Source organism: Limulus polyphemus, unplaced genomic scaffold (genome assembly GCF_000517525.1).
Source record: "Limulus polyphemus unplaced genomic scaffold, Limulus_polyphemus-2.1.2 Scaffold1615, whole genome shotgun sequence".
Taxonomy (NCBI): Eukaryota; Metazoa; Arthropoda; class Merostomata; order Xiphosura; family Limulidae; genus Limulus; species Limulus polyphemus.
Window position 1 is genome coordinate 65,906 of NW_013667225.1, and position 18,919 is coordinate 84,824.

Genomic DNA, 18,919 nt, shown 5'->3' on the forward strand with positions numbered 1-18,919 from the left:
TTTAGTACTAATAGTTACTGTTAGGCTTAACATGTGGCTGAGTTTTGTGGCAAATGGCAAGATAGTTTTGGTTCGTGTTATTGTTAAGCCTAACGTATTATAAAGGAAATTGCGTGTACTGAAAATGTACCCAGTTTATTTGGAAGATAAGTTTTAGATGTAAGACTAAACTAGTTTTTTCACAAGTTTTCATTATGTATTAAAATATCGTAACAGAGAATTACCGATAGGTCTTAAGAACTTAAGTTGATATTATAGTGACTTATCAATGTTTTAACTTCTGTATGTTGATTGGATTTGGATTGCACTTTTACAGTCTTGATTAATTTCCTTATAAACTTTTCTATTCTAATTCTACTCTTAGTTACAGTTACTTTGTTAGTGTGTTTTTGCTGTATTAGATAACTTTTCTAGTGTAAAATGATCTTCATGGATTAAATTTTGGAAAAGAGAAGTAATATAGCGTTTATTCTGTTTATAATATCTGTTTCATTGAAAGTTGCATTGTAACATTTAAAAATACTTTGGTGGGATAAAAACTTTTTTAGAAGTGAATTTTAGTTGCAGTTATAGAACTTTTCAATTCAGTCCTAAACAGTTTCATGGCATTAGTTGCTGTGAACAATGTTGTATATTTGATAAGCTAGTTGTACTATGTCATTACTCACACCAAAAAAAAATGTGTACCACATTTTGAGTTTAACAACTGAGTAGGCTGTTCATAAAATGTATTAAGATTTTAGTAGGAACTTTCATGAAGAGGTAGGGTTACTATATTATCAGAAACTTTTAGAAATAAAACTTGCAATGAAAACAAACTGTAGAAGTATACTGCTCTTGTAATGACTTCAGAGAAAAATTCTTTTGGGTAAGAATAGAGTCAATTCATGTACAAGACTTTTTTTTCATTTTTATTAGCTATATTTTTGTGCAACAGCAATACCAAATGTTGAGTATGTGTATACCTGATTCATATTTATTGCTCATCAGGATCTCTACCAGCCTACCTGTAAATTGAAATTATTTTAGGCAGGATTAGAGTAAATTAATGAGACCTTGGGCATGGTCAAACACATCAGTCGAAAGGGTTTGATCTCCTGAGTCCAAAATTATAATTAGATCTGAAATTGGTCAAGAGATGGCAGAGGTATGAGAAGCTTGTACTTGAAAAACTTGGAGCCCTTCTATAGGCTGCTATGCTGTGGCTAATTAGTTTGGATTCATGGTTGTTTTTCCTTCTCATATGTACACTGTATAACAGGGCATGGGCAACTCATCTTTGTAATTGTTTAATACAGTCAAGTTATATTTTCAGGTGTGTCTGGAGAGCTTGTATTCTAATGTTTTTTTTTCATTTAATTCACACTTAATAGCCTCAGTTTGAGGAAACATGTTTGTTTCAGACTGTCTTATTATCTGGTAGATTAGAAGTAAAGAAAACCTTTTTAAAAAAGGAAGTAAATATAGGGATGGCTAATATCAATCCTTCAAAAACTATGCAAACAAGATAGGATCATTTTGAGCAGATTTTCTTTTCCTTGTAAGTCTAACATGCATGCTTTTTTTGTGCATTTGTATGATTGTGTGGCAGCTAAGCATCGGTAGAATTATCGATGTACTGCTGTCTATGATGATGATGATGATGTATACAGCCTTAACAGTCAATAGTAAGGATTTCAAAGTGTTGTTTGAACTTAATCTTTACTGTTTAATGGTGCTTTCTGCCCAAATGTTTCTATTAGAGTTTTGTACAATTCCTTGCGATCCCTATTATGAACCACTATAGTGGTTCATGATACTGCTTCTTGTGGTAGTACTTTACATTTTTGTTATTGAAACAATGCTTTTAATATTTACGAGGAACCTTAAAAGGTAAACTTTGGGTGGGGGAATTATTCCAAATTTTCTTCAGATAACATTTTTCAGTAAAAACTCCATTATGTTATAACTTCACTGAATTTATTCCTACCTAAATCAGGCAATAAATTTGCATTCACTAGATATAGATGTAAAATATCGTTCAATGTTTCAGCCACTAAAACTATTTTGTAAGTGTTATGAAAACTCAGCTTTGTTTTCTGTTGTCATTAACTTTATTATCAAAGCAAGCTACCTGCATAGATCAAAACTAAAAATTAACCTAGTAGTTGGATAGCTGAGATACTGGTGTAATAAGAATTATGTAAGAACTTCTACCAGAAAAGCCCTAAGTACTCCAATAACAATTAATCAAGACACACGTGTAGCCAAAACAACCTGCTGCAGGACACTGTGTGTTATTAACAGGAGTGATAGTTAAGCGATTTTCCACCTTCTTTATCTCGGAGTGTGGTAATCCAAACTATCACATATTTTCAGTGGATGTGCTCTACTGGACTCTTACTTCACATACTAAATTTAAAGGCAATCCATTAAGAAATATCTGAGATATAATGTCTCCAATTTTGATTGAGTTTCTTCCTTCTTTTTTTTTCTTCACAACAAAGTACAGAAAATTTATTTGATAGAAAAACATAGTTAACTTTTATGGATTTTGTTATTTTTATTTGGCACACTGATAGATCTTTTTAACCTACAGTTAGGAGTCTCATTTGGTGTAAATATAAGCCACATGTGCAAAGTTATTCAACAAAAACTGCTCAAATTTGGCAAATTGTTGAGCATGCCTATGAAAAAAATCACATGATCTATTGGTCTAACAATTTTACTACAGCTTCACCTAAGAGTAAACATGTAATGTTTTTAGTTTTTTGTCATTTGGATTGGAGATGGCTGACTTAAGAGTAGCACAAAAATTGGAAATTGGGTCACATTTTAATAAGGCAGAATGACCCCTTTTGCTCTTGACTGGGTTAGGCTACTATCCTTGCTTCAAGATGTCACTTAGATTACTTATACGTTTGTTGTCTTATTAGAGAATGAATTTTGGTTAGCTGAGAAATGTGCAGATCAGTTACTGAAGTGATACATAGTTTTAAAAAATGAGCTATGAAGGGAAGCTTCAAGACTTGATTTCTTTGTTGATGAACTGGAGGTGACTTGATGACCTATATGATATTTGTTGGTATTTTTCATGAAGTGTTAGAATGGTCTATGAAGGAATGAAAGTAGTATTAAAATAATTTAGTTAGTGTGTTTATTTCATTAGAGCAGGGCTAGGCAAAAAAAATGACTTGAATTTTGCGTTGTAGTCAAATAGCTATGAAACTTTTTACTAAAAAAAACTTTCATGCACGTGCAGTGGCTACCAAGATTTTTATCTTTACAAAACAATATTTTATCATGAGGTCAAAAGAGTTTCAAAAAAGTTAGTGTTTTGATTGTGCTAGCATTAGTTCTAATATGTAGATATGATGAATATAATCACTTTAAAACAATGAGCTAAACATTTATAGGTATAATGTGATTGAGTAATATTAACTAATAATTTCCTAGGGTGTTTAGGTTTGATTCATTTGATTCTTAAGTTGTAGATATGATGAATATAATCACCTTAAAACAATGAGCTAAACATTTATAGGTATAATGTGATTGAGTAATATTAACTAATAATTTCCTAGGGTGTTTAGGTTTGATTCTTAAGCTCCATATGTACCTTAGCTCATAATGAAATGTGTTTAGTCATAATTTAATATACTTTTGTATAAGTAGCATAAGTTTTTTTTTTTTCTCATTGAGACTTATGAAGTACAGTCAAGTTACACTGACATTGTTTTGGAACTTTCTAGTCTCTTCTCATAGTTTTTACATTTCCACACACTTAAGCAAGTAGCCTGAAACATGGCCAGCATGTAAAGAGGAGGCAAAAGCTTATTTGATTTAAATGCACTGTGCTACATGTGCTTTAAAAGCATAATTTAATTATTTGGTTGTTGTCAGATTTTAACATGACCTGACAGTGTTGTAGTGATATGAAAGATTTAACTTTGTTTGAAAATATTAATATAGATTTTGTTTAAGTATAGTATAAACATGAATATAAGTTTGTATAAGATAAATGTTTTTTTTTGTGTGTGTGTGTTTGTGTGAAAGTTTACAGCCAAATAGTACAATGTAATGTTGGGAAGTTTTATATATATAAATCAATCAGTAGTTCTAGTACTATACATTACATTAATTGTAAATAGGCAATCAAATGGGCATTCTATAACAGCAATGAAATTAATACAAATCAAAGCTAAGATGTTCAGTGAGACTTAAAAACCTGAAATTTGTATGTTACCAGCCGTTGTCATTACCATTAAGTCATAATGGAGAATGCCTGTAGTCGTAGCTCACCTAATAAGAATTAAAGACTGTTTTTAAGTTAGTCAATTTTTTCAGACTGAAAAAAATTTTAATGTTATTTAGAAGTTAGGAATTTTAGCTTGTATAAAAATGTTTAGATCACATACAGATGTAAAATTTTTTTTTGAAACTTTTTATAAACCTTCCAATCTTACTGTAGTAAAAGACTAATTTGATTTCTTATTTGTATGTAAAAGATGTGGTTTTAATATTTCAAATATTTAAGAACAATTTTTTTGATTACCTTTTATGTGTGATTTACATACATTGAATCATCCTTTTTTTTTATTGTTTCCAGTTTCTGGGCTACGACTGGATGATGTACTATTTATTGTCCCATAAGCTGGTCAATAATGTATATTTCCTTGTGTCCTAATTAAAAATTAAAGTAAAGGGTTACATAGGTGTAGCAGAAAAAAAAACATTTGACTGTTAGGTAATGATTGAGGTTCAAGTATGGTAACTAGCCAGTTTTGAGCTTAAAGAATAATTACTTGCACGTGAAATTGAAGCGTTTAAACACTTGACATAAAGTTTTACTTTTTTATCTGAGTATAAGCTTGTGTATTGGTTTTTAATACAAATGTACTGATATGTAAGTTTCTGTAAAGTGATGTCTTTAGAAATTAACAATTTATATTTTTCCCAATTGAGGTCCATGTTTGCGATAAGTAGAACTTTCAATCGTCTACAGATGAAGAAATGTTATTGAACAATATTTTCATTGAATGAAACACATTAATAGAACAGGAACCTGCTTTATAAAATAATTGGTATTAAGTACACGTGCAAGTGTAATACACGTAATGGGAAATTTGTTTAAAACTTGAATTAATTTTTTTGCTTATTATGCGAGTTTCAAGTCAAAGTACAGAATATCTGCTTAAAGCAGCAAACCTGTTAGCATTAGTGTAAAGCTGCTGTTTTCATCTGGATTTTATGTAGTATTTAAGGAGTGAGCCTTTAATATTGGAAAATCTTAATATTAAGAATTTTTAAATGTGAATTTTAGATTATTTAATAAAACTCGTTAAATTAAAAGCTAACCATGACCTGATAAGCTGTGATTAGTGAAGGTGGGATACTTGCTTAAAATCAATATATGTGGGTTAATTTCACAATTTAGTCCTATCTTTATTTATGAATAGCTTAAACAGAGCTCTTGAAATGCACACATTCAATCATGATTTTCTTCTAACTTGGGTTTGGTTTAATGTTTGGACCACAATTTATATTGACTTAAAGCTTTAACATATCTCCTGTTACATTAGAGCTTCTTATAAGGTTTTCATTATAATAGTGAAAACTATTTTATCCCAACATTATTATTGTGCAAATACGAATACATAACTCTTGTTGGTATATTCTTCAAATAAATAAATATATGAATTGAAAAATTGATAATTCAAAAAGCAATGTCTAAACCCGTTCTTTCCTTGAAACAAGTTTTGTAGCTGGCTGTACGAAGTTAGTATGTATTTCTCTATAATTGTGCATGTGTGTAATATGTGTACATAACTGGTATATCGGGTATACTGTTATCACCATACATACATACATCTTGGTTTTAAAATTTAAAACACCATTTGTACTTTTCAGAAGTGGGTTCCCTTTTTTGTCTTAAATGACCTGTTGGTTTTAAAATAGCACAATCATGCATCTGGACTTTTCATACGAGAAATTGAGTATGCATACCTGTTTTCATAACATTTTCACAGCAAATTTTGGAAAATACCGAACTTAAAAATTGAAAGAAATACTGAATGCAATTGTATTTTAAAGCAGAAACTACATAATATTTAGTAAGATTGTACTAATTTTCGAGTTATTTGATTACGTATTTCCACAATGAGAAGAAAGTCATTGTATATACCTGTTGCTTCCATTTAGTCTGGAAAGGGTTAAAGGAAAGGGGAAAAGTCACAGCTACCGAGAATTTTAAGATCAATTTTAGGGAAAATATTCAAGCTGGTCAAACTATTAATTTGTTTGTTGTATGTAAATGAACATACATATTTAAATACATGTATTGGTATTAAGAATTATGACTATCACTGACCCAACACAATGTTAAATTTTGCAAAAGAAGTATAATTGACCCACAATAATAATAAATAAAAAAAAAAAAAAAAAAAAAAAAAAAAAGTTAGCTGACCACTGTTTTAAATTATTTCTGTCTTACTTAGAGGATTTTATTGATATTCCTGGTTCTAAGAAAGCTATGGGGAATATCAGGATTGATCCAAATCTAGATATTAATATTACTTGTGTTACTATGTAGGAACTTGTGGAGGAGTAAGGTTATATTTAAAACAGATATAGCCTTCAACTTCAAGAGCTTTATTATTCAGAATTTGGACAACCCTTGTTATTTCATTGAAACAACACTTTGAAATGTATAGCTAACCCTCGTTATTTCATTGAAACAACTATTTGAAATGTATAGCTAACCCTCGTTATTTCGTTGAAACAACTCTTTGAAATGTATAGCTAACCCTCGTTATTTCATTGAAACAACACTTTGAAATGTATAGCTAACCCTCGTTATTTCGTTGAAACAACTCTTTGAAATGTTTAGCTAACCCTTGTTATTTCATTGAAACAACTTTGAAATGTTTAGCTAACCCTTGTTATTTCATTGAAACAACTATTTGAAATGTATAGCTGAAAATATTAATTTCGAGGATATTTTACACTGGATAGTTTACTTTAAAAATTAAACGTTGGTTGTTTTTCATCAGAACTGTTTTTTTTATCAAATTTTCAACTGAACTCTTTAAAGAATTAAAACCACATAACCACACTTATTTTTTAATCTTTGTATAACACTTATCTATATCTTTCTATACGAGAAAAGGCTTGGCGATAGCCGTTGGCGCTGTGATTTTTATTTTTATAATAGTTATTAACTTGCATGATTAGCAAGAACTTTTTTTTTTTCCAAGGCCTCCTTTCGTGTCACGACTGTATATGTAAATATGTACCTTGTAAATCATGCTACCTGATGTTTCCGTTATTTTACACTAATGACCAAAATTAAAATATTGTTTCCCGCTACTTGACCCTCTCCTTAAACACTGACATTTTAGTTTCTAATAAAATCGTGTTATCTCTGAATTAAAACATTTTGTAAAACATTTAATTTAACAACAATAATTATATACCGATATCCTCAACTACCAAAACCGGAGTCAAGTATACTTGAAAAATCTTTTTGCTATTTCTGGTGTTCATGTAGAACAACTACTTAGCAAACAACCGCAGCAGACAGATTTTTTAAAAATCTGTTTCACGGATTAATTACGCATTAATAGTTCTACCCCATCCACCAACTTGCACGGTTTCCATTTATATGTGCTTGTTGTAATTAAGTGTCTTTCGTTTTTTAACTAACTTTGAGGAAAACGGTACATTTTTGTGATGCTAAAAGATAAGAACGAAAGTAATAACAATTTGGTTTTGTTCCTTATAAAACACAAATAGTAGTTATTTGTATATTTGAAAATATCTAAAACAGTAAGCAACCGAGCAGATGTCTTGTTCTGTGGATTTCTTTAATCGGCATTGCTACGGTTTTTGTCCTATGTACGTGTGTACAGTATGAGAACCCTGTTGCAAGTGTCGTTGACCCGACTAAAACTTCTGTCCTGTTTATTTACAAATAAAGTATAAATGAATAACACATGGGAAAAGCATATACACGACCCTGGTCGTGTGAACCCAAAAAGTTGATGTGTGATCATAAGTCATAAAAAGTTGGATCGTGCCAGAGTTGACATAAAATTTGACTGAAGAATTTTGGCAGTCGGTTTGTAATCTGGAGATAATTGTTTATTTTAATACTAGAAGTTCAATTTAAAGTGAAATTGTGAATTGTAGGTTAAGTTGCAACATTTAAGGTGTCGTTATAGGTTCTAAATTTTCTGACGGTAAGTGTCTCATTTGATGATTTGTACAAATTCCTAGCTTTATTTTAAGACCAAGTTCATTGAACGTTACAAGTGTTCGCTTCAATGTACTGTTTTGAAAATGATTCAACGTTGTACTCCAACGTTAATAAATAACGTGATAATTATTTGACACAACTAACTACAGAATTTTCAAGATTCCAGTGGGAATATTTGTTTGTCACCTTGCAAAAATTAGAAAGTGAACTGTAGGGTCAATAATAATAATAATGTTTATAACTTAGTGCACTCTGGTCGGTAATGGCTAAGTTATTTGTTATACAGTAAAGATTGAATTTTGTTATTCCTCGTCATCACTCTGGTCGGTAATTCCCAAGTTATTTGTTGCCATGCAGTACAGATTGAATTTTGTTATTCCTCGTTATCACTCTGGTCGGTAATTCCCAAGTTATTTGTTGACATACAGTGCAGATTGAATTTTGTTATTCCTCGTCATCACTCTGGTCGGTAATTCCCAAGTTATTTGTTGCTGTACAATACAGATTGAATTTTGTTATTCCTCGTCATCACTCTGGTCGGTAATTCCCAAGTTATTTGTTGCTATGCAGTACAGATTGAATTTTATTTCTCGTCATTCATATTACTCTAGACGTCATCAGATTACAAACGCCTAATACAAATGTTTGTAATCAACGGTTACAGTTATATACATTGAACCACCCCACCCTAGTTTAAACAAAATTATTCTAAATCTTTCTCATTTTAAGTGTTCTTCTAATACTGCTCTTTACCTGGATCGGTAACAATACGAGGTTTAGGTTTTGACTTTTAAAACACAACGAAAAACTGCCCATATATATGTACACAGGTACCTGTATGAAGTTAGTATTTGTCGTAATAACTCAGCTGATTTGATTTATCAGTGGTGTAGGAAGGAGCTGCTAAGTGTGTGTGTGTGGGGGGGGGTGCTTAGCTAGATATATTAATATAATTTACAGTTGCTATATAAATCGGATATGTAAAATTGGGGGTGCTACAGTCTGTTTGTTCTAAAGATTCTTGAAATATCCATATTACGAGCTCCCTTTGTTTTATATCGGGATTTAATCAAAACGTCTTAAAAAATCACTATCATATTAGTACTTCTAAGAATAACGAATACAATATTATCTTATACAAGACTGATATTTTATTTTGGTTGAAAACCACTTATTGTCAACTGTATAGTTATGCACAGTGTGATTGACTATAGATTAAGGCGTTAAGTAAAAGCAGTATTAATATTTTGAGTTTACACATTCCAACTTCTTCTAAAGCATAGCGTCACCATGAGAACTAACTAAACAGCTTGTAATAATACAGCTTTTAAGAATCGCCGGAAAAGGGCTGGTAATACTTTTTTTGTGTGTGAACAGGAAAATTTGATATATCCGTAATTAAGGTGCACATACAGGTACTTCCTGTCATACACCAGGATTAAATAGACTTATCCAACTATTTGACTAATCACTTCGAGGCGGGTTTGGTCGTCTTTTGAGTTTAATTATGGTTCATTGTATGAACCTGTGAAGTATGTGGAACCACATCTTTGTATATGTGATTAGCTAAGCATGGCCACGTTGTCCTACATCTGTTGTCTGATGTAGTATCTTCAAGGACTTTCTTCAGAGTCTGACGTGACTATTCGCCGTACTTGATGAAGTGGGGCCGTTTTCCTTTGAATATACTGTTACTGGTTTTATTCCGTAATTTTGAGCACTTAAGATATTTTTCAGTGTTTAGAATTGTGTATTTGTGTACAGTAATGTAGTAACTTATTAAATTCTATTATCAGAATGTTTTAAATGTAAATTGATCACTAACGATATATTGTTTAAAAGGTGAGTAGTACTTCTCATATCACACACTTGTGTAGTTCTCTTACAATAAGTAGCTTTTGTGCAGTTGTGTAGTGCTAAATTTAAATTGCCGAAGGCTTACAAAAATATCAGGCGTGTGACGTCATTTTCCGGATAATATACATATCACTAATTACTTGACTACTGACATTAATAATTAAATTAAGTATGCATATATTACCGAGAGAAAACGTGAAAATCAACTTCGTTTAAATTAAACAGCAAGGAAAAACTAGGTAGCCTATTTTTCTCTCCCACAACTTCAGTTTTAGCAACAATAGTCTGCAAACATTATAAACAGTTTGAAATTTATGAATTAAAAAAAGCGACATTATTGTACGTTATGTTAAGCCTTACACGTATGTGCATTTTAAACACGGTATAATTGTAAAATGAACGTAAGTGTTTTAATACCATATTCTTTTCTTAATAATCACGTAACATGTAACAACATTTCACCATTCAAATGCTTTAACAGCTGCTCTTGAGCCGAAGTAGTCGCACAGTGCCTGAGGCCAGCTCCTGAGGGAGAGTGACATATTGTGGTTGGCGGCCTGAAAGCGCTTAACCAGTGGACTCGGGATCACATACTGTCAGGGTATTCTCTAGCACTGAGAATTTGGTTATGAAAAACACTTAATTCCAAGTGTAAACTGGATAATTTATTCCTATATTTTTAGTTCTTGAAGCGTAAGGAAGTTCATAATTTAGGTGCCCGAACAACACTCCGGCAGCACTACACTCTTAGTTGTGTGGCTTGACACTAAAAGAGGTTTCGTTTTATAAAATATATTTTAGTTAACACACAGCAAGAGTGGTTGGCGTTTGACGAGTAGTGTAGTTGCAGCCATCAGCTCGGGGAGGGAGGTCTGAACAAATCTAGAGGATTGCGTTTGAGATACTGACCACATGGAGTTTCGAAACGTTTATGCTTCAAATGATTGATTTGCTTTCGCGGCTTAATATGTAGATAAATAGCAAGTGGAATTTTTCTTGTTCTGTAAACCACGTGAGTGGTTACCTTTTTGTAGTTCCTGGTTTCTAAATATAAGACTTAGACAAATGAGAATTGTTTTTATTGGTTTAAATATCCGATGTGACAAGGGGTCAATTTTTTAGCATTATTAAGAGTTCAGTTGCTAGTTATTTAAAAAATAAAAACGATCCTAAAACGTATTTTAAATTACAGAAACTTCTTAGTTTAATCACTTATTGCAGTGCAACATAAATGGACTAGATAATAAATATTCGTGTCGTTCTGTCCAGTGAAAACGGGATTTATTTGTAAACTTAGTTGAATAGAACTGGTACGCGTTGGTATTAATTACTTTGAGATAATGAAATTACGATGTTCTTGTTTATCCTGTATGTTATGATGTATTTGAGTAAACCAAATATTAAATAGATTTCATAAGCGTTTTTGTTCTCAAGTATTTCTTAGGAAATATTGCGAGTGGTGACATTTTTGTAGTTCCTGGTTTCTAAATATCTGATGCAACAAAGAGTCAATTTTTTAGCATTATTACGAGTTCTGTTGCTAGTTATTTATACAAGCTTGAGACAATTTTATTATTGTTTCTGTGCTCATTCTTTGTGCTATTTATTTAGCACAGTTCACGGAAGAAGTTGATTTACATCTAAATAATTGTTCTGCACGTACAACGTATCAATTATTTTCTTAATACTTGTTTCATTTTCCCGTTACATTTCTGGCTTCCTCACTGGCAAAACAAATAGAACTAGAATTTCCAATCGTAAAATGTTACTCTATTGTAAAACAGTCATAAAAGTTATATTCTAAAGTTAACTAAAGGGAAGGTATAATAATGAAAGCTGAGATTCTATTGAAACACCAAGCTTTAGATAAACAAAGTGGGGAAGTCAGTAATGTAGGGATTTTATTCTCCATGTAAAGTCGAGTCGGCTTAGTCTACTATGTGATCATTAGCCGATTAAGTGATATGTCCACTCCCATCCCTATCTTGTTTGGTTCCTTTTTTTTCAAGTTCAATAGCTAGCACTATACCTTTATTTAGCAATATTTTTTTTTCTCTTAAAACGTGTATAAAGACTTACGAGTGAGCTGGTGGAGTATCAAGTAGAGTATCAATACTTATGTCATTGTTTTGACAAGAGAAAGAAGACAAAAACCTGTTACACTGATTTTTTTCGGGCTCTTAAGTTTAAAAATGTAATACAAGTGCCTGTTTCAGATTTGGTCAAGTTATTTCTAAGATTTGAAAAGACTGATTAGTGATTAGCTACGAAACTTAAGTATTTTCATAATTTGTGAATCAGTGACGTCACAAAAAATCGTTTTAAAGCGGATTTCACCCAAAACAATCGTGGTATGAGCTTCACTTGTTTGCTGCATGTTGCTCCGGCTTAAAAAATAGTTCTTCACGTTCGTCTAAAAAGATAATAGAAGAACATTAGGAAATACAGCTATGAGAGTTTCTCGCATAAAAAGTTAGGGTTATGCTGTTCCTTTCCCACGTTTTGAAGGTTACTTTCATTCCCATTTTTGTAACCACAAAGATATAATGTCTGTAGTAGTGGAGATTTAACGTGCCATTCTTACTCGTCATAGTAAATTAATCGCCGTATGTTAGGGTTAGGGTTGTGAAGTTGTGGCTTCATGGAGACAAAAAAAAAAAAAGAGGCCAGAAACACTACTTTGATAAAATAGTTTATTTTGGTATTATTTTCATCTGTTTTTTAAGTCTTTGACATTGTTTTACATGAATGACCTCAGCTAAATTCTCTTTAAACTTATTTCATCACAGATACTCGGATCTACGCTTGACGACAGTGTTGTATTACAGGTTTCCTGCCATGTCAAATTAGTCTTTCTTTGCGAATGACAGTGACCATCTTAGTTATATTAAAGGGTGTTAGGTATCAGTTACTGCAATGTAAGACGTTATTATTGAATAACGAAAGCATTAAACTTTGGCCAGAGTGTTAAATAACGGTTACTGATGCCTTGTCACGACTGTCTAAGTTCTGTCCTTAACTTGACCACTGTTGAGTTAGTTACCTGTCTTTGTAATGCAACACTTAGATCTGTCCTGGCAATAAACATATAACGTTACTCTTAGTCAGAAGATGCACTCGTAATAAGATCTTTGTCTGCAGTTGTACAGGTAATTTACATCTAAGTCTTCCATTGGTTACTTATCAAGTTCTGTGTTCTATATTTAAGAAAAGTTTAGAACGAAATAGCTCAACTTGGTTGAGCTACAGTGTATTATATCCAAATTAGAAATTGTATGGGTTTTACGCGTGATGTACTCTGTATTTACTGTATTAGATAGGGGCCAGGTGTGAGTTGAGTATATCGGAAGCCCACGATATGCTGTGTTCCTTCAGCCACGAGCACATTGTAAAATTGACAGTCACTTGCGCTGTTCTGTTAAGAGTAGGTAGTAAGTGGTATCGCTGACTGGCTGCTATTTCTTAGACCAAAAGTTATGAATTAGGTACGGCTGTGCCTGAATCTTTAGGGTCTCTGAAATGTCAATTTAATCTGTGTGTTTAATCTGACGTTGAGGTTGGAAATCCCAAATGTATCTAATGTGTAATGACATTCATTCGTAAAGGTTCAACTTTTTGGCCACATGTAGAGGTCTTTCTTCTGCCTGCGGAATGAGCTCGGGTCGGATAATAATAATAATAAAAAAGATCCGGGTTCGAGTCAGGCTTGAATGAGGTGACATTTGTGATACTTATTTGAAAGATTTCAGGTTTTCTACCCGATATTTTGAACTTTTTAAACTTTGTTTTAAAACATTCAAACTTAGTTCTCGAAAAACGGTAACCTACACACACACACAGCTGTGGTCAAACAATAGTTATTTAGCAGCTGTATAATTTTGATACTTAGTATCCAAGGCAGTGCCATAAGGGATTTTGTAATCCTACAAATAGTGTCACGCCTCTTTTTTTTTATCAGTTGTGAAAACATTCATATTAAACATAATGTTGCTAAGTTCACCGTAGTGGTATTTATAGGATTATAGTACCTTTTTCTTTATTTTGGAAGGTCAGAAGATGCTGCCGATCTAGTGAGTAACATTTCGTTTAACCTTCGGGCCTAAGTCGGGTTTCGGGCGGGCTCGGGCCAGATAACCGCCTGGCCTGGTAACCTTGTATAAAATTTCGGCCTGTGCAGACCTCAAGCCACTGACATAAAAGTACTCCAGAACGTTATGTTTACCACAAACCAGATCTGGTAGTAATGTGTTTTTTTCATTGTTTCATGAAAAACGCGAATCTTCATTTAATTGCGTGTACCTTGCAAGTTTATGCGTCTTGAAAAGAAAAAGTGACAAAGCGACATTAAACTTAATGTGTTTTTTTTTTGGGGGGGGGAGCTTTCTATTGACGTATTATGAAATAATAAATGCTATATGATAAATTAGCTTTAAAAGTTTATCAGTCTGTAATCCAACTTTACATGATTACGAAACTTTTTTAGGTTTTTCAGTAAAGTTTCATCAGCAAGCAAGTGACGTTTTTCATTCCGTAAGTTTCATTGACCTGTAAGTACGAAACGCCTCTTCTATCTGCAGGAAGTAACCAACCCGAATTAACTCGGGTGAAATGTTTTGCTCTGACATTCGTGTGGCTAGATTTTACATATTAATAATGTGGTTATTTAATAAATAATTCCTTTCGTCGTCTGATCTTTCTAATTACGTATTCACATAATTTTTGGACACGATTCATTCTAATTTGGGGACATAAATTTCAAGATCTCATGTTTGCTGTGGAAAACAAGACACGGGAAGATAAAGAACATTAGACAATACCTTATTAAGGTGAATTTCGAGAGAAAAAAAAGAAACTCCAGCTAATTAGAATAGTTGATTATTCTTCTGGAGAATAGTGAACTATTCGAAAGCGCTTGAGTTTGGGCCTTTTTTTTATTTAATTTTGTGTTTGATCCTGTGATAACTTTTTTTTATCGGAAGTTATTAATATCACACGGTCATTGTCAGCTACTTGAGTAATAATACAGTACACAAGACAACTTCTAAATTTACAAGTGAAAGTATTCGTAATATTAGACCATGCTCCCCCCCCCCCCCTCTTAAGTAATAGAAGTTTTTTCGAATAGGTGGCGCAGAGGGTATTGCAACAGCCTCGTACTGCCTTGCACTCAGTTAGTGTTCCAGGCAAAATAAAATAGCGGTACGAAATATACTACTAGTGATTAAACTCCCAGTTATTTTACTACGAAAATTTAATTTTGAAAATGATACGATAAACGGCTTTTTTTGTTCACTCATAGTACGTCCGATTTTGTAATGTATATATATATATATATATATTTTTAGTTCATGAATTTTCTAAAAAAAATTATGAAGGGTTTCGTTTTGCTTTTATATTCGTCCTTAAGAAGTCTGTCCCGAAATTTACGCGCACGGAGGTTTTATTTTTACACATTAAATTACAGATAAGATCGGTTAATATGAGAAAACGGATTATGCGCTCAGCCGCTTGCACGTGTTTTAAAATCAGCACAAATTGTTTATAAAACATGATTTTTTCAGAAGTTTATTTTAATAAATGTCTCGTAAATGGTCAGGTCATAAAAAAAAAAAAAGTTTTTCTTGCTATAGTGTAACCGGGGAGACAGATCAATATACCGAAAAATTCCCGCCACTAGTAGCGGAGTTTTCTTCTTATTGTTATTCAACTTTTTCATCGTGTTTCTATTATGAGAAATTTGACATAAATTTTCAAAATATTAAAAGGCTTTACTTACGGTTAACAATAATATTGTTCTCTGGAATGGTTATAAATATACTTCATAATGTAACCGGCTTCTGTTCCTAATATAACATTATATACATACTACTGTTTGTATTTTATAACAACCTGAATAAACATTAGGCCTACATGTGTGGTTGCTTTCACGTTCAATATTTGGAATATCGGATCATGGGGCTGTAACCGGGAGCCGTTAATGTTTAAGCCCACATGTAAACGATTCATTGTTTTATATATAATATATATATGCCTTATAATAAGAAACTAGCGGACACTTGGGTATTTCTAAACTCAGACTGAGGCGTAATATTATCCATTAACTGTATTGTATTTAGAGCTTGAAATGAAGTGTCTTTACGCAGAAAAGGGGGTTAAAATTAAAAGGGACAAGAAAAAAGTCCGTGTACGCACTTAGATGTATATTTCTGACTATGATGACAAGTAATGGTACCACGCGTAGTACCGGTCCATTTCAAACATTATTTGTATTAATAAGTGCTCATAGGAGAGGGTGAATTAAAATATAGTAACACGCCGTAGGAATATACGCTTTATTTTGTACTACTGAAAACAATTATAACAACACTAGATAATGCGAGTTCAGTAACTTTCATGTTAAACACGACGTGTGAATAATTACATCACTCTGGCAACATTGGGAGAAGTAGAAACACTTTTTTTTTTTATGAGTTTGGATGTACAGATCATTTAACGACCTCTAAAATGTTAAGTAATCGCTCCTGGTATTTCTGTGAATTTGCATTGGAAGTATCTGAATCTATGAAGTGCGCGAAAGCGAGGATACTTGTCTTTTTACTCGTACATCAAACGCGAGGCTTTAGTGTTTTATCCACTCTCAGTTACATCATTTTACCCGGTCAGTGATGAACCGCAAATATAATACAGAGCCTTAACAGTAGCACAGTTAGTTTTGATTGGTCAACTGAGAATAGTGCACGTGTGAACACTTATACGTCACTAGGATGCTGCAATGAGACGATTGTATTTAATAAACCGGAAGTGAATGATTGTATCTAATAAACCGGAAGTAAAGATGTGTACGTGTCAATCATCGGGATGAGGAAGATCTTTTAATTTGATGTAAACATGAAAAACAAGGAACTCGTGGGATTCAAGTATTCATAGTATTTTACCAAGTTAGAAAGAAATGTATAGTATATTAAGCTTTGAAGATGCATTTATCCTCTGTAGCGTTGCCCCAAGTGGAACTTGAGGTAATTAAAAGTCGATGACGAGGAACCCACTTTGAGACTAATAATGGCTGGAGACGGCTTAAATGGGTAATGAAGAAAAACTTTAATATAAGTTTAACATGACAGCAAATGTACAACGTTTCGACAAGGTTTTGTCATCACCTTGTCGAAACGTTGTACATTTGCTGTCATGTTAAACTTATATTAAAGTTTTTCTTCATTACCCATTTAAGCCGTCTCCAGCCATTATTGAGGTAATTAGTTTTGCACTAATGATTAAAGTTTGGAACAGCCTCAGTAAATCTTTCTAGGAAGTGAAAATAGGTTGTAAAATGATTAAATATATAAGTAAAATCAAATGTTTTGCCAATCCAGGATTGTATGTACTTTTAACAACTTGTGATATTGTTTATTTTAATCAGGTAATATAAACTCGATAATAATGTATATCTTTAATATCGTATAATCACTGCCTTGTGTAAATTAACACCAAATGCTAAGTCGATGAGACCTTGCATTTTCTGTAATCAATAGTTTGCAAGGTATCATTTTATGGTGGACATTGCTATCTTTAGATTGAAATACCAGTCAAAGTTCCTTAACAGACTTGTAGCTTGCAGCCATGTGGACAGACACCACCACAACTTGGAAGTAAGTCACCATTAAGATTTGTAACATAGTTAAAAAATGAAACAGTTTGTGTGCTTTACAACATGAAATTACAGCTCAATAAAGTGTTCGATCAAATGTTTTCCAAAAGATAGGGATTTTATGTGAAGTGTGCTTTTAATTTCAAGAGAGTCCGAGAATACATCTTTCAAAGTATGAAATTTAAAATGTTTCTCCTTAAGTCTGAAAAATACATTAAAATATTCATATAATGAAATCGGTATTATTTTTGGAATGATGAAATGGAAAGATATAATTCAGTGTATTAAATTTATCATGATTATTTTTTTATAGTGTCACGAATGTTAATAGGTTTGTTTTCTATAACTAATCTTTATCATTATTATTGACATTTATGAAAACATCATGGTTAGGGTATATCATTTTTGAATGTTTTTGAATAAGTATGGTATTCTGTCCTTCTGAATATGGTCTGTATTTGAAAATAAAACTGTAGTAACATAAACCTTTTTCAACATTTAATAGTGTTTATGGTTTATAGATTCAACTCTCAATAAAAGAAAATAATTATCTGGCTCAGGATGAAATAAGTGTCGAGGTTATGTAGAGAATTCATCTTTTATTTTTAAACCAGTGAATCGAAAATTTACTTTCTTCTTAGCATGTGTATTTTTTTTCTTTAAAATTATTGTTCTCCTACACTATGGTATTTTTTTATTTTGTTTGATGTTAATTGTTTATAAATCTATTGTTTTATTGAACCTGTAAAAGACAAGGAAGTTCTGATTTTATTATAGTTGTCACTTATTCAAAAGTCTGTTGTTTACAGGAGAAGACTTTGTTAGACCACTAGTGCCTTATCCACCTCAAGTAAGTAGGTTTTTCTTATTAAACTGATTATCATTATAAGATTACAGAAGTTTTCCCTGCACTCTCAAATATTAGCTTGTCTTTATTTTTTTGGTGAGTTTCTCTAATTCATTCAAATGTGATATTCATTTCATGAGAGCCTGAGAATACACCTTTCAAAGTATGCAATTTAAAATGTTCCTTCTTAAGTCTGAAAAATACAGGTTTGTTTTCTACAACTAATCTTCATCAGTGTTGTTGGCATTTATGAAAACTTTATGTTTAGGTTCGATGACGAGGAACCCACTTTGAGACTAATAATGGCTGGAGACGGCTTGAATGGGTAATGAAGAAA

At 32.2% G+C, this 18,919-nt stretch overlaps 1 protein-coding gene across 2 annotated transcripts in view; it reads left to right on the forward strand.

Moving 5' to 3' along the window:
* LOC106464302 (eukaryotic translation initiation factor 4 gamma 3-like) overlaps positions 1–18,919 on the forward strand; it is a 92,861-nt gene that overhangs the window by 1,017 nt on the left and 72,925 nt on the right. For both annotated transcript variants that reach the window (XR_002611715.1, XM_013924429.2), the window contains exons 2-3: positions 17,699–17,736; positions 18,545–18,585. Coding sequence is in view for 1 of the 2 variants with exons in the window: in XM_013924429.2 (XP_013779883.1) it covers positions 17,699–17,736; positions 18,545–18,585 (79 nt within the window). In the remaining variant the exon portion in view is untranslated. The remainder of the gene's footprint in view (positions 1–17,698; positions 17,737–18,544; positions 18,586–18,919) is intronic.